The 23,413-nt window shown below is 40.6% G+C and overlaps 1 protein-coding gene across 1 annotated transcript in view; it reads left to right on the top strand.

Annotated features, from left to right (window-relative positions):
* Window positions 1-23,413, top strand: part of LOC126272620 (bifunctional arginine demethylase and lysyl-hydroxylase JMJD6) — a 124,757-nt gene that overhangs the window by 29,300 nt on the left and 72,044 nt on the right. Inside the window, exon 3 of the mRNA XM_049975579.1 lies at window positions 22,399-22,551. Within this exon, the coding sequence (XP_049831536.1) occupies window positions 22,399-22,551 (153 nt within the window). The remainder of the gene's footprint in view (window positions 1-22,398; window positions 22,552-23,413) is intronic.

The raw sequence follows: 23,413 nt of genomic DNA, 5'->3' as shown, positions 1-23,413 counted from the left end.
CTTTAATTTCCTGAATGAATATTTCGATGATCGTGTGATTGCTTTGAGCTATCCGAAACATACAGGAGGCGCCGTGGATTGGCCTCCCTATTCGCCAGACATGAACCGCTGTGACTTCTTTCTGTGGGGACACTAAAAGACCAGGTGTACCGCCAGAATCCAGAAACAATTGAACAGCTGCAGCAGTACATCTCATCTGCATGTGAAGCCATTCCACCAGACACGTTGTCAAAGGTTTCGGGTAATTTCATTCAGAGACTACACCATATTATTGTTACCCATGGTGGATATGTGGAAAATATCGTACTATAGAATTTCCCAGACCGCAGCGCCATCTGTTGTTGACAATTGTAACTACTGTAATTTCGAAAGTTTGTCTGCCTGAAAATGTACTATTGTCCCAAGCATGTTGCAAACAAACTGTGTATTTCTATCACTGCTTGTTTAGTTTGTATTGCCATTTCAAATATACCGGTCATTTTTGAAACACCCTGTATATATATAAAATAGAAAGAAACTTCCACATGGGAAGAACAACTCCTGAATTTCCTCTCCAACCTCAACTCCTTTGGTTCCATCAGATTCACCTGGTCCTACTCCAAATCCCATGCCACTTTCCTTGACGTTGACCTCCATCTGTCCAATGGCCAGCTTCACACATCCGTCCACATCAAACCCACCAACAAGCAACAGTACCTCCATTATGACAGCTACCACCCATTCCATATCAAACGGTCTCTTCCCTACAGACTAGGCCTTTGTGGCAAACGAATCTGCTCCAGTCCTGAATCCCTGAACCATTATACCAACAACCTGAAAACAGCTTTCGTATCCCGCAACTACCCTCCCGACCTGGTACAGAAGCAAATAACCAGAGCCACTTCCTCATCCCCTCAAACCCAGAACCTCTCACAGAAGAACCCTAAAAGTGCCCCACTTGTGACAGGATACTTCCCGGTACTGGATCAGACTCTGAATGTGGCTCTCCAGCAGGGATACGACTTCTTAAAATCCTGCCCCGAAATGAGATCCATCCTTCATGAAATCATCCCCACTCCACCAAGAGTGTCTTTCCGCCGTCCACCTAACCTTCGTAACCTCTTGGTTCATCCCTATGAAATCCCCAAATCACCTTCCCTACCCTTTGGCACTTATCCTTGTAACCGCCCCCGGTGTAAAACCTGTCCTATGCATCCTCCCACCACCACCTACTCCAGTCCTGTAACCCGGAAGGTGTACACGATCAAAGGAAGAGCCATGTGTGAAAGCACCCACGTGATTTACCAACTGATCTGCCTACACTGTGACGCTTTCTATGTGGGAATGACCAGCAACAAACTGTCCATTCGCATGAATGGACACAGACAGACAGTGTTTGTTGGTAATGAGGATCACCCTGTGGCTAAACATGCCTTGGTGCACGGCCAGCACATCTTGGCACAGTGTTACACCGTCCGGGTTATATGGATACTTCCCACCAACACCAACCTATCCGAACTCCGGAGATGGGAACTCGCCCTTCAGTATATCCTCTCTTCTCGATATCCGCCAGGCCTCAACCTCCGCTAATTTCAAATTGCCGCCGCTCATACCTCACCTGTCTTTCAACAACTGCCTCTGTACATCCGCCTTGACTGACATCTCTGCCCGAACTCTTTGCCTTTACAAATGTCTGCTTGTGTCTGTGTATGTGCGTATGGATATGTGTGTGTGTGCGAGTGTACACCTGTCCTTTTTTTCCCCTAAGGTAAGTCTTTCTGTCCCGGGATTGGAATGACTCCTTACCCTCTCCCTTAAAACCCACATCCTTTCGTCTTTCTCTCTCCTTCCCTCTTTCCTGAAGAAGCAACTGTTGGTTGCGAAAGCTAGAAATTCTGTTTGTGTGTTTTATTTATTGTGCCTATCTACCGGCGCTTTCCCGCTTGGTAAGTCTTGGAATCTTTGTTTTTTAACTTTTCCTTTTTGTGTGTTCGCACTACTTAACAGTGATGTTGGTATTGGCTAACTACACCACGTGTCCGAAGCTCTGAATATCCGCTGTCATCGGCTGGCGAGATCATGTGACATGAGCTATGACTGGCTTACAAATACACATTGCAATCTCGATTTCAATGGTTTGGAAAGTAACATGCGGTGTTTGTTGGAATTCGAATTTATACTTTCGTAATACAAAGATATGCAGTGTACATGTTACTGCATATCAAACATTTTCCAAAAGGTGTTTCATTTTCTAAAGCGCCGGGAAATTCTACGCCCATGTATAACCATTCAAAGGACTAATAAGTTATACAGTTCCGAGAGAAAATAACAGTCAATTAACAGGGAAAAACTATGTTTCCACCCGGAAGAAAGTGTATTTTTAACCGGGAAAGCCAGGATTTTTTTTTCCTTTGTCCACGTATTTTGTGAAATGATCTTACCGCAAAGCAATGTGCCTATGTTGATAGTACAAGAAGAGCTGCCTTCCTTTTAACTCCTCAGTCAATCCTATCTCATACGGATCCCACACACTTTGCTACGAGCTCTGCGACTGCAACTTACCCTCCTGCCTTTCGCTCTCTGAAGGAGCGCGCCGAGCGGACGCCTTTATCATTCCACACACGTCGTTCTGAAAAATACAATGCTCCTTTCAGCGAGAGGGAATTCCTCGCTGCCCTCGCCGATTGCCCTGATACAGCACCAGGACTGGGCTGCATCCACGCGCAGATGCTGAAGCATCTCTCCAGGGACTGCCAGAGACACGTCCTCACCATCTTTAACCGCATTTGGAGAGAGGGCGTGTTCCCGTCGCATTGGCGAGAGGGTGTTATCGTCCCCATCTTGAAGCCCGGTGTGGACCCTCTGGCGGTGGACAGCTATCGTCCCATTACCCTCACCAACGTTTTGTGCAAATTGCTCAAACGTATGGTGGGGCGGCATTTGTGTTGGGTCCATGAGTCGCGCGGTCTCCTCGCTCCATCCCAGGGTGGCTTCCGTCAGGGCCGGTCTGTTGTGGACAATTTGGTGCGGCTGGAATCTGCTATCCGTACGGCCTTTTCCCGCCGTCAGCATCTCGTTGCTGTATTTTTTGATCTGCGGAAGGCATATGACACAACATGGAGGCATCACATCCTTGCTACATTGCGTGAGTGGGGTCTTCGTGGTCAGCTCCCAGCTTTTCTTCAAAACTTTTTGTTGCGCCGCTCTTTCCGGGTGCAAGTCGGTACCGCCTCTAGTTCATCTTATATACAGGAAAATGGGGCCCCACAGGGCTCGGTGTTGAGCCTTTCCTTATTTCTAGTGGCCATTAATGGTCTGGCTGCAGCCGTGGGGTCGTCGGTGTCTCCTTCTTTGTATGCCGACGACTTCTGCATCTCATTTAGCTCAACGACTACGGGAGTCGCCGAATGCAGGCTGCAAGCAGCCGTTCGCAAGGCGGCATCATGGGCTCTGACTCAATAATTTCAGTTCTCTGCGGCCAAGACTCGAGTTATGCACTTCTGCAGGCGTCGGACGGTCCACCCTCATCCGGAGCTTTACCTCGACAGTCACCTACTTGAAGTGGTGGACACTAGCCGCTTCTTAGGACTCGTCTTTGATGCCCGGCTCACATGGGTTCCTCATATTACTCAGCTGAAGCAAAAGTGCTGGCGGCACCTCAACGCCCTCCGCTGCCTGAGCCATGCGTCTTGGGGTGCATATCGCAGCACGCTGTTGCGATTGTACAGAGCCCTTGTGCAGTCCAGGCTTGATTATGGGAGCCTGGCCTATGGGTCTGCATCACCCTCAGTGTTGACGTTGTTGGACCCCATACACCACTGTGCGGTTCGGCTTGTAACTGGCACTTTCTGTACGAGCCCCGTGGATAGTCTACTGGTGGAGGCCGGGGTTCCCCCGCTGTGGATTCGCCGCCACCGACTGCTCGCCGACTATGCTGTCCATGTGCATTGCTCACCGAGCCATCCCAATCATTGCCTGCTTTTCCCTGCCAGGGTCCTCCCTCTGCCCGACCGACGACCTACGTCTGGGCTTTCCATTGCTGTCCGCGTCCAGTCCCTGCTGTTGGCACTGGGCTCATTCCCTCTTCTGCCGCCCGCCTGTGCACCCACGCCTCCCTGGTGTATGACCCGTCCGTCCGTCCACCTGGACTTGGCACGGGAACCCAAAGACTCGGTTCCGCATGTGGCCCTCCGTCACTGTTTTCTTGTGCTCCTCATTTTCAGGCTGTGAGCCTGTCTACACTGATGGTTCCCTGGTGGATGGTCGTCCTGCCTACGCTTTTGCTCACGCTGCCCATGTTGAACAGCGCTCCTTGCCGGCTGGCTGCAGTATTTTTACTGCAGAGCTGGTGGCCATATTGCGCGCTCTTGAGCATATGCGTTCCTGCTCAGGTACGTCCATCGTCATCTGCAGTGACTCCCTGAGCAGCCTCCAGGCTATCGACCGCTGCTATACCTCTTCTCCTCTGGTATCCTTTATTCAGGAGTCTGTTTTTGCCATTACCCGCTCTGGTCGTTCGGTGGTCTTTGTTTGGACGCCAGGTCACGTTGGCATCCCGGGGAATGAACGTGTTGACAGGCTGGCCAAAGGGGCGGTCGACGCCCCCACTTTGGCGATCGGCCTCCCGGCTCGTGATCTGCAGCTGGCATTGCGCCGTAAGGTGTTTCAGATGTGGCGTGACGAGTGGCATAGCCTGACTTCGCCGAATAAACTGCGGGCTGTTACGGAGACGACCGATGTGTGGCGGTCCTCCCTGCGGGTTTCTCGCAGGGACTCTGTCATCCTGTGTTGGCTCTGCATCGGCCATACCTACCTGACGCATGGACATCTTTTGCGTCAGGAGGACCCCCCCCCCCCCCCGTGTCAGTGTGGGTCCCGGTTCGCGGTCGCCCACATTTTGTTGGAGTGTCCCTGCCTGCGCACCCTCCGGCAGACTTTTAATCTCCCGGGCACGTTGCCTTTGGTTTTATGCGACGATGCCTCCATGGCTGACGACATTTTAAATTTTATCCGTGGTAGTCCTTTTTATGGTTCCATTTAGGGGGGACCTGTCCCTTTCCCTTTCTGTGTATCTTGTCCTCGAGTGTCTCATTGGTTGCAGATTTTAATGTGTGTATTCGGATGGTTGACTCTTTCCCAATTTTTGTTCCCATGGTCAGTCAACCAGTCTCCGGCCCTCTTCTTTTCTTCCGTTTCTTTCTGTCCGGTGTTCGTCTGTACTCTTCTTGTCTCTAGTGTTTGCTGCCGCATTGGTGTTCTTTCAGTGACTGGGGGGAGTGGCGTCTCCTCCCCCCTTGGGGTTTTACTTGTTCCGTAAATTTTGTTTCGCCTGTTTTTGCTATGGAGGACTGATGACCTTAGCTGTTTAGTCCCCCTTAAACATCCCAACAACCACCATCATACGGATCCTATACCAAGCATCAGTAATTGAGAAGGTGACTGACAAATGTAGTGCCTTGACATTTTACACGTCATAGTGTGGAACATTAGATCTTTTAAATAGGGAGGTACATTAGAGAATTTAAAAAGAGAAATAGATACTTTGAAGTCAGGCGTTGTGGTAATTAGTGAAGTGCAACAGCAGGAACAACAGGACATCTGGTCAGGTCAGTACAAGTTCATCAATGCAGAATGGGATCGAGTAATCTGTGTATGATGAGACAAGGAAATTATATCAATTGTGGAATAAGAAAGAATAGAACAACATGGACTGGGGGAATAAATGAAACAGGAAGCAGCCTAGTAAAATTTTGCACAGAGCATAATTTAATCATCATCCAGGCTTGGTTAAAGGATCATGTAAAAAGTTTGTATACATGGGTCCACTTTAAGTTTTCAGATTGATTACATAAAGGTAAGACAAAGATATAGAAACCCTATTTTAAACTGTAAGACATTTTACAGAACAATGTTGACTCTGATCGTAATTTATTGGTTTTGAACTGAAGAACATGGAAAAAAATTACGAAGTTAAGGAAATGGAAGCTTGCTAAATTGAAGCAACTGGAGGCTGTTGAGACTTTTGTAAGGAGTATTGGGCAACTTTTGTTTGGAGGAATGCAATAGAATGAATGGGTAACTTTGGGAGATGAAACGGTGAAGGCAGCAGATGAGCACATTGGCAAAAGACAAGACCTAGGAGAAATTCTTGGATATCACAGGTGATATTGAGTTTAATTGATGAAAAGAAAAAATATTTTTAAAAAATCAGCAATTAAGCAGCCGAAAAGGAATAGAGATCTAAAAATTGCTGTTGACAGAAAGTGCTTAAATATTAAGCACCTGGTAGAGAACAAATGCAAGGCTGTAGAAGCATATGTAACTAGAGCAAAGATAGGTGCTATCTATAAGAAAATTAAAGAGACCTTTGGAGAAAATTAAAGTAATTGTATGAACATCAAGAGATCAGATAGCAGATAGTCTTATGGAAAGAAAGGATAGCTGAAAGATGGGAGGAATATATATAGGAGCCCTACAAGGGAAAAGAACTTGATGACAGTATTTTAGAAAGGGAGGTAGTAGTAACTGAAGATGAAATGGGAGCTATGGTCCTGTGAGACGAATGTAACAGAGCATTGAAAGACTTTTTATTAGTGACAAGGCTCCTGAAACGGGTAACATTTTCCCAGAAGTTCATATTCTTGAGGAAATAAAAACCTTGTTTCACAAAGCATCTAGTATCCAGCGCACATTGGTCCATCAATTATTCATATGATTTTGAAATGCATCCCTGTTCACTTTTGAAAATATTCTAAGTTTATTTCTGAATGAATCATAAGTTAATTTTTTAATGTGTGCATAGTGTACGTCACATCTCTGCCAAAGGAATCTCAATCGCATCTAGAAATAAACTTTCCTGCAGACAGATGGGGACGGGGTTATATGAACTGAGCAGAATAAAGCCGAATAATGCCAATCGCTGTTTGTTTATGTGGTTGACTGGGTTTGCGAATGATTAGCATTGTTATAATTACTAGTGAAATTAAGGCAAAAATAATTTGAAATATTTAATTTATGCTCTTAACACTTATTTTTATAATTATTTAAGTGTTGTTCAAATGCTTCTAGTTTATTTTATTGCACTAAACAAAGCCTGCAGCATTTTATTATTTATCACACAAAAGCACATAATTTTGTGTGGTTCTTTTAAATATAGTACACATAAATTGACTGTTAGAGTACTGGATTTTACACTCTGAAAAATTATACAATCTCTGTAGTAAATAAATTTCCAAATAAAACTATATTCCATGGTTTAAATTTGCGCATAAAAATTCCACCCAACAACTATGAATCACCACTCAGAACCCATTCGATTTTAACAGACACTTCAAATATTTCACTGAAGAAACAGACCGATCCCCATCACAAGTTTCCTGAAGTTCTTCCTCTGAATTATACTCTTGTTTGATAGCAGAACTATGATCACTGGCTAATGTAAAATCATTGTCTTTATCATTTATTTCTTGATCTGTATCACTGACACGTTCCTCCATAGACGGACTAATAATTTCATCAAACTCGGAAAAATGAAAAATGACACATTCGTTCCTACACATTTTGAGTTAAATGGTACCACACTGAAGAAAACAGGTACGTAGTTCATGAGGCGCAGTCTAGGAGACTCCAACACCTTCCAGTAACACGCGTCAACAATAAACGCAGAAGGTGATAATGCAACCGACAACAGAACATTGTAGCTTGGCAATTTAAGGAGGGTAGGGGGGTTATAGAAGCATTCCAACAAAACTGGCACTGAACAGCGAATTTACGCAGACTGAGAGACCACACCTCGTGAATTACGTGTTAACAGGCAAGAAAGATTACATATTATCTTCTTGCTGTATCCAAGAAAGTGAAATTTTGACAGAATTTTTTTTGACCAGACCACTACACTAGTAAGGGTCAGTTGTACAGTCCTCCATAACAGCCGCTGAAGTTCTGTTCTGGGAGCAGTGCGGAAAATGCGTTGTACGAACACATAATAGCGCCTAACCCAACTTATGGAAGAATATGACAATTCCAATAAAAATTTCGTACAACTACTTTTCGATGTCGTGCTTCAGAAGCCAGAGTGTATGAATGAAATGTGAAACTATTTCCTAAGATAAAGCTTTTTGCTTGTAGTAGGCCTAATAGGCATTTGGTATTGGTGCTTCATGAATTATATTCTGTCGTGTTATAAAAATGACCATTTATGCCAAAAGTGTTTTGTTTATTTGGTGTGTGTTACAATTGCTGCAATATTAGAGGGGCCTATTTCGTTTTATCTAGCAGACAGCGACAAAATACACGTAATCAGATCGAGAAACCACACCAGTTTTGGATATTATTTCTATTAACAGCTTTTTCAGTATTAGACAATGACATTTAGTTTTTTCATGTAGCAAAACGTTTGGTGAACTTTGATGAGGTAACAGATTCTTTCCCAGAAAGAAAAGCATACCATGTAAAGCTATAGCAAAATTAGAGAGAAAAAAAATGCAGGACTTATTAAGGATTGAAGAAATGTGTACTGTCGTCTCGTCTCTTGCCTTTATTGGTTTTATGTAGGCTATATTTAATTTTATGTTACCCAAAAAGCAAGTTATTAGCTAATATGCAATAAAGAGCACATATTTTCTGAAGAGTTCTTGTTTTCCCAGTTACAAATAATCCCACTCACTATTAATTGCAAGTTTTCTTTAAAGAGGGGCTGGATGTCAAACTGCCTAACTGGGAGCTGGAGAGGCACCACAGGACATTTTAATTTCCACTCTCTTGAATATAGTGTGATGGCATCCATTACAAAATATTACACCATTGAATTCCACAGAGTGAAATACACTGATGGCAATAGAAGAATGCTGTGTGAAGAAGCATGGCACTGCACTTTGACACACTTAAAGGCCAAGAAACGTGTCTTATATTTCCTCGAACATGTATGTTTTGTACATATATCAGACTCTTCAGAAAGATGGCACCACAAAATGGACATATTTTTTGAAAAGTCGATTTTTTTTAAAAATTTTTGGCATCCTGCCCCAAAAACTGGAGGGAGGGGGCACCACTATTTAGTATTGCCACAGTTCGGAAATATCGTTGATCTGGGGCTGATGCATAGAGCAGTCTGAGTTGTGGTGGGGAGGTGGATAGTCTCCACGTGCCTCGTGCTCGGGTTTACATTTAGTGATTTTACTGTTTCCTCTCCGTTTATTGCTCTCACATCAAATGAAAACAAAACCAATTTCTGTGACTGGGAGCTATCGAGGAATTAAAATCCATTCACATAATTACGGAAGGCTAAAATATATTATTAGTATCATATTTTATTTTATTTCCACCTTTCTGACACTCAAGCATTAATCGCCTTGCAGAACAATGAAGTTATTTTTGTCAGTTTGCTGAGGAAATTTGGCTTTTATTAATCTTTTCCACAGACACAGTCAATTTATTTGAAACTGAGTATTTAATTCGACACCATTGACTAGTTTCTACTGTTCGCTGAATTTCAAAAGTGCATGTCTTCATCTTCTGGCACGTATGGCACTATGCCAAAATAAAGAAGCAAACGTTAGATTAACAGTAATGGTACTCCAAGAAAACTAACGTACAAATCTGGACATATGAATGTGCACTTGAAGCCGAATTATGCATTTTTTTATGGTTCCCGAAATTACGATGCCCTTGGAGTATCCTTTGACGTCTTGCTTCTTTTATGACATAATGTAAGATCTTTTAATGTTTTACACCTATGAACACGCTGGCTTCCTGCATCATTGTAGCTGCGCAAGTGCAGTGACACTTGTTACTTGGCATTCTCTGGCAACTACTGAAACGAACCTATCTCTAACAGGTTGTAGGAAAATATTGCAAATGGAAGTAAATTTCCTTTTGCGCAAGATGAACTATGTGCGAGAATGTACGACGAATGTCTTAAATCACAGAGCGTTTGACTGTCATTTAAAGATCAACTCTTTGAGGATGCCCATATAGAAAATTTTCGAGCCCATACGAACAGACACTTATGTCGTTATTAAAAATTTTGCTGGCACATTTGTGTGATGTATCTTAAAGTGAAATACATGCAAAAAAATCAAAATTATATGTGGAAGTCTAGCTTCTCTTCCAGCTTATTAATCTTAGAGGCCAATATTATATGTGAAAGGTTTGCTTGTCTGGTAGCAGCACTAGGTATATTAATTTAAACCATTAACTTTTCCTATTTGTGTGTATGCACTACATGACAGTGATATTGCTATTGGCTGACTACATCACCTGTCCTATGCTCTCAATATCTGCTGTCATCGACTGGCGAGATCACGTGACATGAGCTATGACTGACTTACAAAATTTCATCGCAATCTTGATTTCAATGCTTCAGGAAGTAACATGTGGTGTTCGGTGGAATTCAAATTTATACTTTTGTCATACAAAAATATGCAGTGTACATGTTGCTGTACATCAAAGATCTTTCCAAAATATATTTTCTCTCCTGAGTTTCATTTTCCAAAGGGCCGAGAAATTCTATGCCAGTGTATAAAAGCATAACCATTCAAAGGATTGATAAGTTTTACAGTTCTGAGGAAAAGTATACTGTCAATTAATGCAGAAAAAGTGTGTTTTCACCTGGGAGAAAGTGTACTTTTCACTTGGATAAATCCAGGTTTTGTGTGTGTGTGTGTGTGTGTGTGTGTGTGTGTGTGTGTGTGTGTGTGTGTGCGTGCCTCTGCGTATACACCCTGAAAATCTATGCCTTACTTTATGTCGGCATTGCACACTGATTTTAGCATGATGTACATTATATAAGATTTTGTGCGCTCCTCGTAAATTAGTAGCAGTGCATAAATCATTAACTGGAAAGAAAAAGAAAAGGGCTATAAGTAAGTCCTGAGAACATCATCCTTTTCAAGAATTACGTTTTTATTATAATTCTAGTTTTATTTTCTTATATTGGTTATGTCACTGAAGCCTCCATGTGCTGTAAACAGTCCATCCCTTAGTGCATTGGGTCCAAGAAAGCTTACACTTGCTCAGTCTTGAAGAAGGAGCCACTGTGTTGTTTATTTGGGTTCCTGGTCACATCGGTCGGCCGGGAAATAAGGTAGTTGACACTGCTGCCAAGGCTGCAGTCCTCCTACTTCAGCCTGCTAGTTCTTCCATTCTTTCCGATGATCCTCTTACCTCGGCCCACTAGTTCTTCCATTCCTTCTGATGATCTCTGTGTTGCCATCTGAGACAGGTGGTGTCACTTTGGCATCACCACTGTCCTACCCTTCACAGGAGCAAGCTCCAAGGAACTAAGCCTCTCCCAGTGGCTTGGCCGACCTCCTCTCTGCCCTCTTGCCATGAGGGGATCACTTTTGCTAGGTCGTGTATTGGGCATTGTCATTTTAGCCATCGCTGCAGTCACTAGCACGTAACAGTTCTCTTTGCTAAGATTTTCCAGTGTACTGAAATATTCATGATACAATTCAGGATACTTAGAGGATCACCCACAACAATTTACAAAAACTACTGGATTTTGTTTAATATTGTGTCACTTGTCGTGTGTATTATGTGGAGATATTTTGTTTATTTTATGTGTGTGGTGTAAAAAAAATGTAATGTTCTAAGCATTCCTTTATAGTTTGTGATCATTGTAATAATTTTATATCATAATAATGAGAGTTACTTATTAGTTTCAATGAACAAAATACATGTAAGTGAAATGGTAAACCAGAAAACAGAATAAAAATTAATTTAAATTGTAAAATGACCGTTTAAAATTTAAAAGATAATTAAGCAAAACATGTAATTAGAATAATAATGAATGGTTAGATATTTTGATTAGGTATATTGACAATACTCTGACAGTACATTGTATACAGCTTATTATCCAAAAATTGTATGTCAGAAACCGGCATTATTATACATCACCACCTATACATGGATGGATGTGGTGTGAAAGCTTTTTTAATTTGTGTCATAAGAAATGTTTTTATTTTTCAAAATTAATTGATAGTGGTAGGGTGTTTCACAAAATTTCAGATTAGTACAGAAGTTGATTATACAGCTTTCAAGAATCTTAATTACATTTCAATTTTTATGTGAAACATATTTTTTATGTATTAGATATTTCCCATAAACCCAATATGCCAAATTACTTTTTAGAGTATGCTGTACCTGTTAAAAGTGAAATTGGACAAAAACAAAAAAATGTCACATTATTTTGACCTTTGTACGTACTTGTGAAGTTACACCTGGGAATGTTCCCTTGTGGTTCACAAGAGCTCTGCTCCCTTGTGGCCGGACAGTGAGTATGTGGGAAATGATAGATGATTGGAAAGATAAGGCACAGGAAGTCTGTTCCTGGACAAAGTTGGGATGGTAATTGCTGTCTGTGAGGACTCAATGAAGCCCTTGACATATTTGGAGAGTGTCTGCTCATCACTTCAGATGTGACAATTGCACGTGGCTAGGCCATATGGAAGGGACTTCTTGGTACGGAATAGGTGGCAGCTGTCGAAGTAAGGGCATTGTTGGTGATCGGTAGGTTTGATGTGGAAGGAGCTATTGATGTAGCCATCCCTGAGTGGAGGTCAACGTCGAGAAAGGTGTCTTGTTAATGGTAGAAAGGGGGTGAGGTGAAGCAAATGGGGCGATGTAGGGGCATGTTGCGGTTCTGGAAGTATATGGATAGGGCGCCCCCAGCCTCTGTCCAGATCACAAAGATGTCATCAGTGAATATGAACCATGTAAGGGGCTTGGGATTCTGGGAGGTTCGGAAGGATTCCTCTAGATGGCCGATGTTACAATTTGGTTGCCCATTGCTGTACCACAAATTTGTTTGTAGGTGATACCTTCAAAGGAGAAGTAATTGTTGGTGAGGATATAGTTGGCCACTGTGACCAGAGAGAGAGTTGTAGGTTCCCCAGTGCCCCATTGACTTCGAACCTTCCACCTAATTAAAAACAAAAAAAAAAGCAGTTTATCATTGAAGCTAGAAAATCTGTTGTCTATTGGATCAAATATTTCATTCATTTTAGAAAATCCTTCATTGATTTGTGTTCTCAGATATGAAATCACCTGTCTTAATTCTATTGATTGGTGTGTCAGTGTGTGCCTTATTTCTGTTGACTGATTTAAAACCATATGCATAATTGTTTCTGAAGTCCACTTTTCCCTTCTGGGAGTCATGATAGTCAGTATCCATACAAATGTTAATGTAAAAAGGCACAGAATTGGCATGGATATTAATTAAGAACATACTAAATAACGAATGTGCATCTCTTGTCTGTATTGCTCTCAAATCAACAAAATTCACCGAATAAGTTCTCTGTCAAAATTGAAAATAGTCTAACAAATCACCTGTATATAATGAGAATGGCTTGACCAGTTATTAGACAAACTCAGTGTAATAATTAAAATTATGAATTTGCTGCATAATAAAATTGATATTAAGTATACAGATCCCACTGGATTTTCCTAAAGTGAACCCACATAGAGTTCGTATATGCCCCATCTGTCACTTTTGGATATGCTATATCTGCTCGATCAGTTCTGGAAGCCCATTGCACTGGCAGCCAGTGTCGTGTTGAACTCTTGACTGTGAACTGCAGGCTGCCAATTGCAGCTCTCTCTGATGTTGTCTTGAACTATTCTTCTCATAAAGTGAGCTTACATCCAACAAACACACGTGACATGTGTATATTCAATAATTGTTGCTCAAGACCAATTGAAATTAAATTCAGTGTGCGGAAAATCATCTTTGTGTTCAATATTGGTTGCTAAATTTTACTTAATAATGTTTACTGGTGTTTGTCCTCCTTGTCGAATTTCTTGACAGCTGCTTGTACATTATTGATGCCAAGAAAAATTCACTTTTGTTTCTCCTTTGGAAGTAATACCGAATATTTTAAAATTGTTTCCGGTACAAAATATGCAGCATAGCTGTAGTTGCCGCAGTGCCTGTTTCACACATGCATGTCTCAAGCAGCATTGTATGACTCTTCCTTAACAACATAGGAACTCAGATTCGTGTGCAGCACTTAATGTCTTATTAATGTACATTTGTACAACTTTTAGTTAATATTAATTCTCCATCGACGTATTTGTTCTGTGCGCTTAATTCGCTTAAATTTTTCTCAGTAGTTCACTATTACTTTAAAGTTCTCTGGTAAATGATTTTGAATTATCTTTAGTTTTGTTTTACACTCGAAGTAATTGCAAAGTCTTTAGTTCATTTCATGCCATACAGTTAGAAATCTTACTCGCTGTACTGCAGCACTCTGCCACATATTGAGATTGTCCAAGTTCATTAATATTCTTCCACATGAATCAGAGAAATTTTCTTGAGTCTTGAGGAACCAAGTCGTACTCTTAAGTGTTCTGCAATAAATCTTTTCTTATGTTTTGAATGTTTGTTTCTTCTTAATAAGTCTCTTCTTTTCTTCTTAGTTAATTTCCAAATAGAACTTCTTCACTGCAGATCCGTTTTTTAACACACATTCATCACATGAAAAATTCTGTACCTTCACATTACTTATGTGTCATGGCAGAAGCATTTCCCAAGATTTTCGCTAATCAGTGGTACAAATTCCTTCACGTACTAGTGTTCGTCTCTTTAATACCTCACAAACAATATGAACAAAGTGACTGATGTAGATTGCATGATTTAAGTTGCAGAATCTAAGTCAGCATACACTGATGAGTCAAAACATAATGACCACTGCCATCTGCAAGATTGACTGCCAGCTAATGCCAAGCAGGGCAAGTGACATGGCAAGGAAAGTATATCAACATTATCAATTATACATATAGGGAAATCCACTGACATAAGTAATTTTGACAAAGGCAGATTGATTGTCTGGCCCAGTGACTGGGAACAACCATCTCTGAAACAGTGGAGATGATCAGCTGTTAATGCCCTGCTGTCATAAACATCTATGTAAAGTGGTTGAAGGACAGTAAACCACAAGTATATGACAATGTGTTAGACATCCACGCTTCATCACAAAACATTGAGGTCAGAGGCTTGGCCCATCTGTAAAGCAGGATCAGTGGCTATCTGTGCCAGTCTGATGACAGAGTACAGTGATAGTGTAAGTAAAAGTGTTTTGGAACACACTGTTCAGTGCGCATTATTGAACATGGAGCTGCACAGCAGCAACCCGTGTATTCCAAAGTTGACACATTGTGATTGCCGTAGGCACGGGATTGTCAAGATTGGGCTATGTTTACGCGAAGAATGTGGTCTTGGCAAATGAACCACATTTCTTATTACACCAGATCAGTGGTTGTGTCCGGATATGCTGTTTTCCAGATGAACAGCTGCTCAAAATGTATGTCACACAGCAGATGCAGTGGCCATGTCCAGATATGCTGTTATCCATACCAATAGCTGCTCAAAACATGCAGCACTCCATGGACCAAGTTGGGTGAGGGGAAGTTATTATAGTGCTTCCCATACAAAAACGGGACTTTGGATTGAGGAGTAAGCTGTGCCAGGATAGTTCATGCAGTTGTACAAAGTCACTGTGCCAGGGCAGCATAGTGGTTAGCACATGTGTCTAGTGGGCAGGAGACCCAGGTTTGAATCCCAGAATTTTCAGTCGTTGTTTCAGTCTGCATGTACACACTATTACAAAATTTGGAGTGTCAAGGAATCAGCAAAAACTGTGCTAATATTCATATGACAATAATACCAATCTTATCTAGCATCAAATAACTGTCACTGTTGCAGGCCCAGAATCGTACCGCTGTGTTTTGAGAGGCATCGTAATGAATTCTCTCTGACGTGTTGGCCACCAAATTCATCTGATGCACCCCAGAGGAAATGAAGTACTATTGCCCATCAGCTCCGTACCCACAAATCACTAGCCCTTAATTCGTGTAGTTTGCATGAGCTGTCCATAGGCATCTTGGGACATACCTCAGGAACCTACCAAAGACTTGTCAAATCCAACTTTGCATCATGGCATTGTCTGTTTTCTCGAGGCAGCAGGTTATCAAAAGCATGGGGTTCACTTGTTCTCCAATCAAGGGTCCCACGAAAGTATTCATTGTGTATATATACTGTTCTTTCGGGCAATAGTTTTGTATAGAATAAAATACACTGGATCATCAGATGTTACTTGTCTTGCTTTGCGACACTTTCTTCATATAGGAACTGAAAATACAACTTCTTTAATGTGCTGTCATCACGAACAAACTTTCCAGTATGCTTATACAGTTACAACTTCATAATGTGATTGTTGAATTTGGAAAGGGAGTATCTCATTCTAACATGTCACTGCTGTGTCAAAAAAAAAAAAGGATGGGGGGGGGGGGGGGGCTACTCACCATAGAGATGATCCATTTGTTGTGCCTGTCTGCAGTTAAGTGGGTCATCTTTATGACAGGTAGCAATGTATCCATCGCCTAATAATATTGACATTCAAGCCTGGAGTTATCTTCATTTAATAGTCACTAACATTGGCACCTATTGTGTAGGAGCACAAGACCATTTGAACACACTAACTTTTGACACCTTGTGGATTTATTGGTTATTTTTCTTTGAGTGCTGTTTAACGTACTGCAGATGTGCTAATCTGAAATACCCAGCACTAAATCTGCCGCACTGTGATCCTCTAGACTCGGTCAAACTTGGCATAAGGATCCCAAGCACACCTTCACTTGTGCATATTTTTAGGAGCTTCTGTGCAGGCGCAACTGGTGTGACATAATTGCCTTATGCGCCAAATGCATACAGTTTTGATAAACGATTTGCACGGTTCAGGGCATGCACTGTTAGCTCTTACCATTCAACCGCAAGTTGTGGTAACACACTGCAGCAGTCTTTTATTCGTGTTTGCTTGCCATAAATCCCACTAGATGATAGCACACTCCACAGATATGTAAATTCACTCACTGTATAGTAAATTATATATTATAGCTATACTGAAAGAACAACCTATTTTGTGGGATTTTGAATGAGATATGTTTTGGTTTTAATCATAAAGTAATCCATTTGAGGCACCAAGAACCATAAAGCACATAATCGTTGATTGTGAGAGTGTACCATTTATTCATGATTCTGGCATCTGTTGATCTTAAGGTGGGTTAGGTTTGTCTGTACTGTAGGTCCACATTGTACATACATCTCAACATTCACAAAAAAATCTCTCACTGGTTTCTCTGGTATTCACTTAAATATGGGGGGGGGGGGGGGGGTCGAAGACGGTGTGCTTTTGGCCCTTATGGCTCTGAGCACCTCATTTGTATTCTAGTCAAGTAACCTTGTTGATAGATAGTACTACTTGAATTTAATAATTTCTGCAAAATGCAGTTTGTGTTTGGAGTTGGTTGTTTACTGTGCAGGAATTGGATTTTCCTGTGCAATGTCAGCATGAACTCTATTGAACTTGTATTAAGTGCTAACAGGAAAGAAAATTACCAAGAAAGTTAACCGCAAAGGAAGTAGACCAGAGCCGTTGCCTGAGAAAGTGACGAAATCAAATAATTGTGACTACAAGCAAACATTTAATAAAGAAGCCTATAATAAGTGTAAGCTGTGTGGGTGCAAAGCAAGAATGCCCGATTTTCAGCCCAGAAGTTAATTCACTAACAAATAAATGAATTATAAAGCTTGTACTTTTGCCCAAAAAAATAAAAAAGCACAATAACTCCCACTTACAAAAGAATGAAAAACAGAGAGTAACAAAAGTTTAAACATTATTTCCTTCTTGCCATAAACTATTTATGTGCAAAATAATGGAGTCCACAAAAACAATTGTTCCTTTTTCATACATATTATTGTTATTATTGACAGTGGCTGAAGTTATATAAATACGTTGACAAGCATAGCTGTTACACAGTAGATGCTATTAATGTTGCACTCTGGTATGTATCTGAATTTAAAAATTTGTGAACACACAGAATGTGTACCTACGAGCTACAACTGGTCACTAATAAACTATTTGACTATGTCAAGCATTCTCCCATCACTCATTGTGGATTTTGGCAGCTTGGATGCTGCAGACAAAAATAAAAAATTGGGTAGTAGTAGAGAAGAAAAAGTTACACCACTTACTGTTTGTGGTGCACTGTACTTCAAATTGCTTCTGCTTGTACAGTGATCACGAGATAATTATCATGCAGACAATCTGTGCAATGATCATTGTTAGAACTGGCATATTTAAACAGTCTGTTTTGGCAGGAATTGTCATAGTTTATTTGTGTAAATGATTAAAGCAGCATACTTTTTGGTTTCATTGAATTTTTGCCCCTTTTTCTTAGTGTTTCGTCTTGCAATTAACTTGCAATTCCCCTCCACTCCCATGATAATGTGACATTAGTGCCTTGAATTACCAAAATAGTTCCTTTCTTCACTGTAAATCAAGTGCCAAAACACAACTACTGAAAGTATCATGGTAACTTTTCTACTTCTGTTGGACAAATAGCTGTAATCAGTATGTTTTCCCTCAGAATTCCTCAGCATGATTGATTAATACTGTGCTTCCAGATGTTCAACAGAGTTGATGTTTCCATCTTGGTCTTGCGCCAGTTTATAGCTGCGTGTCTGTCTCTTGATACTGCACTCTTTGATACTATTTCATTTTTCAGAGCCAGTACTGATATTGTGTGAAACTCAAGTTCCCCCATTGTTTACCAGCCTCCCCCCCCCCCCCCCCCTGCTGTATAAGTAATTTAAGTGCAGTATCCAAAAATCTAGGTTTAGCATCTGTCATAAAATCCTGAACTACCAGAACAGTAATGTGATTCAGACCTACTAAACTTTGTTTATTGCTGATTTTAAAGGATGTTGACATAGTTTTATGTGCATAAGCAGTTGTGATTATAAAGTTTTGTACTAATTTTATGATGTTCCATTCATACATTATGAAAGTGCACAAGAATTAAGCTCACAAGACTGAAAAGTAGATAACTATGCATCAGGAAATCCTTTCCAAAATGCGTGCCGAAACTATTATGTGAAGCCCTCTATCACCAAATACCTCTTTCGAAGCCCAGAAGTAGCCTTGTGGGCAACATATCTGTTCAGTTTTCCCCCACAAATATTGGTCACAAACATTTAGAGATTTAAGTAGCCGTTGAGAAAAGAAATTGCCTCTGCTTCTTGGAATGCATGTGAGAAAGTGAATTCACCTGTTTGTTGTCTGTACCCTGCCATATCTTTTGCACTATAGTACGTGAGTGGCTCAGAAAGCAATGTCTTCCCAAACCAAAAAAATGTGTGTTCTCTCTCCTGGCGTGTAATTTTGGAGCAAAACAAGAAAATAGTTATGTTCATTGTTTTTGACGTATGACTCAGATGGTTAAATGACTAGGCCAAATGTTGTATGAGATTGAGATCCTTTGCATGCAACCAGCATTCCTTTCTTTCATATATTCTATTTGTAACATCATCCTTAATGTTTGATATGTTGTAAATTGTGCTCCTAGGTGGTTCAAAACATATGACCATTTGATCTTTATCAATAATGGGAAGCTTAGGAAATAAATCCGTCATCATTGTGTAAGTTATATAATCATAGGAGAGAGAAGAAAATGATATATAGCATTTGGGAAGTTTCCACTTTTGTTGCTAGTGATCATATTTATCTAAATACAGAGGCAGAAAATAATACTGATCCATTCTTAGTATAGCCATTAAATTGTGATGTCTTACCTCATTATATGAGATACGAAGTCACTGCGCTATAGTCATATCACGGAGCAGACGTGCTACACTAGGGCGATTCAGGAGGAGCAGCAGCACATAATTTGTGAATGATTCTACATGTGATAATGAACTGAAAAAGTCTTATGAACTTGCGTCCAATTTTTCACTCGTTGTGGACCTGTAGTGAGTTGAAAACTACACCCATTCATGGATGATTATAAAGACAATTGTAAATATTACTTACCAAAATGCTGTGTAGGCACTGTGGTGAACATAATAATGATGGGACAGATACCGTTCCTCAAGAGGTGTGAGGGGACGGAGGGGGGGGGGGGGAGTGTGTTCTCCAACAGATGGCAGCACCGTGACGTCACATTGACATGACAGCTGTAAGCATACTCCTTGTGCAATAATGGGTTGAATCAGTGAACAGTCATGAGGCTGTGTGCATGTTGTGCTTGAATGTTGTTTAATTGGGCAAGTTCATTGTGTTATGTTAGACACATTCACCCATGCAGAATACTCAAACATATTGTTTATGTGCAGGTACTGTAAAGGCAATGCCAGTGTGACTATGACAGAATACCATAAATGTTTCACTGATCAATGAACCTCCTGTGGCAGGCTATTTCCCTGAATTATTCAAACATTACGTCAATCCAGAACACTACACAGGGTACACTTAACATCAGAATGTGAGACCATCAAGTCAGTGGAATAAGGGGAAGATATTATTGCAATTGTACAACAGAGTCGCACCACCAGTACATGGTGCATGGCCCATTAGCCATCAGCTCGATATTCCACAAACGTGCGTGTGGTGTATGTTACAATTTGAGGACTTGTACCCAGTCCATGTGCAGCCCATATAAGATTTGCATCTAGGTGACTCAGTAAGCAGGCAACAATTTTGTGAATGGTTGGCTGTGCACAGAGATGTCATGCAATACGCTTTATTTACAGATGAGACTACATTTACAGAACCCGCATGACACTAAGGAAGCAAGATTCCAAGTTAGGTTCTCAGTGAATGTCTGGTGTTGTATGACTGATGACATGGTGTTAGGGCCTGTGATCCTCTCAGATTACATGAAAGCCACAGAATACACAAATTTCCTGATAGAAGACCTCCCTGCACTTTCGGAATATGTGTCAGTAGATCAACGATGGCAGTCATATCTGCAACATGATGGATCAGCGATTCAGTGTACCAGACAAGTATCTCTGTATATGAATAACACATTTCCTTAACAATGGATTGGAAATGGTGGACCCATTAACTGGCCTGCTAAATCACCCGACCTAACCCCATCAGACTCTGTTTATGGGCCTGGTTAAAGGGGAATGTTTCTGCTATGTAGGTGGATACATGAGAGGAACTTGTTGCTCTCATCACTGACATTGTTGTCTGCATTAAATCTTGCTGCTGAGATGATGATCTGTGTGCAGGGCAATACACCTGCCGATGCATTGACAAGTGCACTGAAATGGGCTGGGGACTTTTTGTACAACTCTTCTAGGTTGGATTGGTCATCTGTTCCACCATTATCGTATCCACCACAGTGCCTTCAAAACATTTTGGTAAGTAATGTTCATACTTGTCTTCATAATCATTCATGTATGTGTGTAGTCTTCAACCTGCTCCAGTTCCATAATGATCGAAAATCAAACAAATGTTCATAGAAATTTTTGTTTATTTTCTCATCTAGAATCACCTCACAAATTATGTGAATTTGCTTCATATCACTGCACCAACTTTGCAAGTGAGGATGGACTTTGCTCTGTCTAATAAGCTGAATATATTTTAAAAGATTTCCAATAGTCTCAAACCAGTTGAAACATTGGAATAAGCAGGCTGCTACTGTCTGTCACCAGAAATTACAAAAAGCTAACATGCTTTTAAAATTTTGTTTAATTTTAGTAATCACTGCAGCAAATATAGAGATACCTTTTCAGTTATGTTCTTATATTTTTACAATTAAATGTATTGGTTTTTATTTTAGTTTTTAAAGTGTTTGACTATTTAAATTATAAACATGTAAATTATTCTTAAACAGTGGAAAATCCAGGATGGAATAAAGGCAATATTATGAAAAGGATAAATTGCTACTAACCAACTAGATGAGATGTTGAGTCACCGACAGGTACAACAAAAAGACTTGTAGGCATTTAAGTTTTTGGCCAAAAGATGTTCTTCTAAAGTAGAAAACACACACATTCACACAAGCACAACTCACACACTCACATGACGTCAGTCTCTGGCCACTAAAGCTAGACTGCCAGTAACTGCACCTGACAGGGGAAGCCATGCATTGGCTGTGGGGGTAAGGAGGCGGCTGAGGTGGGGAAGGGTAGGGACAGTAGGTTAGGGGTTGAGGAGGATGTAGTGCCACTTTTGGGACTGTGGTGGGACATGATGGGATCAAGGATGGCTGCTAGGTGCTGTCAGGAGATTTTTTTTTGGGGGGGGGGGGGGGAATTAGAAAAATAAAAGCAAACACGGGAAGAGACTAGTGGATACATTAGTGGAATAGAATCCTATTGGCAGAAAGCTTAAATGTATAGCAGTATTTTTTGTGTGCATTTCTGTGACTTAACAGCTCCTCTGTAAGATGAGTAGCAATCTACTCTTTTCATAATAGTGTCGTAAGTTTTTCTTGTGTGACATTGTAACATATTTTCATAAAAATTTTAATAGTTTTTGATAATTGGCTTGTAATAGTTTGTAGATTTAATGTATCATGAATATTCAGCTTGAGAAAAGTAACAGTGTTTTTCCTTCATTTTGTTTATAGAAGCTGGCAAAGAAGTACAGGAATCAGAAGTTTAAATGTGGTGAAGACAATGAAGGCTATAGTGTGAAAATGAAAATGAAATATTATGTCCAGTATATGGAGACAACCTTGGATGACAGTCCATTGTACATATTTGATAGCAGCTTTGGTGAGGTATCAAACTATTATTTGTTAATTATTTTGAAAAATATGTATTTTGAGATTATGAATGGGCCCCTTTCCATGCCAGGTGGTCTAATTTTGGATTTTGTAGAAATTTTGTGTGAACATTGGTAAAGCTTTATTTTCACCAACTTACTACTTGCAAAGCTGTAGTCATTTGTTTGACCCCATAGCGCATCTATCAGCAATGCATCTGTGAGTTTTCTGCAACATTTAGAGATATAATATCTCTGGAAATATTTTCTTCAAAGAAACAAAACTGAACCACTTTGTACAACATATGCGCTTTCTGAAGCGAAATGATTAAAAATAGGTTTCCTGTCCAATTATACGTATAATTTGAAGCTTTTTATATATCTGAAAGAACTTCTGGAATAAATCTGTGTGTGTGTGTGTGTGTGTGTGTGTGTGTGTGTGTGTGTGTGTGTGTGTGTCACATGTGCTTGCATGTGTGTGTGAATGGTGTTTGTCTCTCTTTTACTGATGAAGGGTGTGGCTGAAAGCTTTTAACTGTGCCTGTCTGCAACTTGATGTCTCTTAATGTATCAGCTTGGGAACTCGTGGTAAAGAAATCCACTCATGACTGATGTTGCAGAGCTATCGGCCATGACCCCTATGGCAATGGAGATGCTGGCTTTCTCACTTTGCCAGCATAAACTGTAATAACACAATTGTACAATATTTTATCTGTACACCAATTTTCCACATAAACTGATAAACTATGCTAATGCAAAGTGCGCTAAAACTTAAACCAGAATTAAACTAGGACATCAGTAGCATTTCACAATTTTAAAGAGACACTAATAATTATCAATAACAGGAATCGATTCCATAAAATTTCAGGAAGACTGCG

The sequence above is a fragment of the Schistocerca gregaria genome, chromosome 5 (assembly GCF_023897955.1).
Source record: "Schistocerca gregaria isolate iqSchGreg1 chromosome 5, iqSchGreg1.2, whole genome shotgun sequence".
Classification (NCBI taxonomy): Eukaryota; Metazoa; Arthropoda; class Insecta; order Orthoptera; family Acrididae; genus Schistocerca; species Schistocerca gregaria.
The sequence above is the reverse complement of the archived record's forward strand: the minus strand, read 5'-3'. Positions and strand labels throughout refer to the sequence as shown.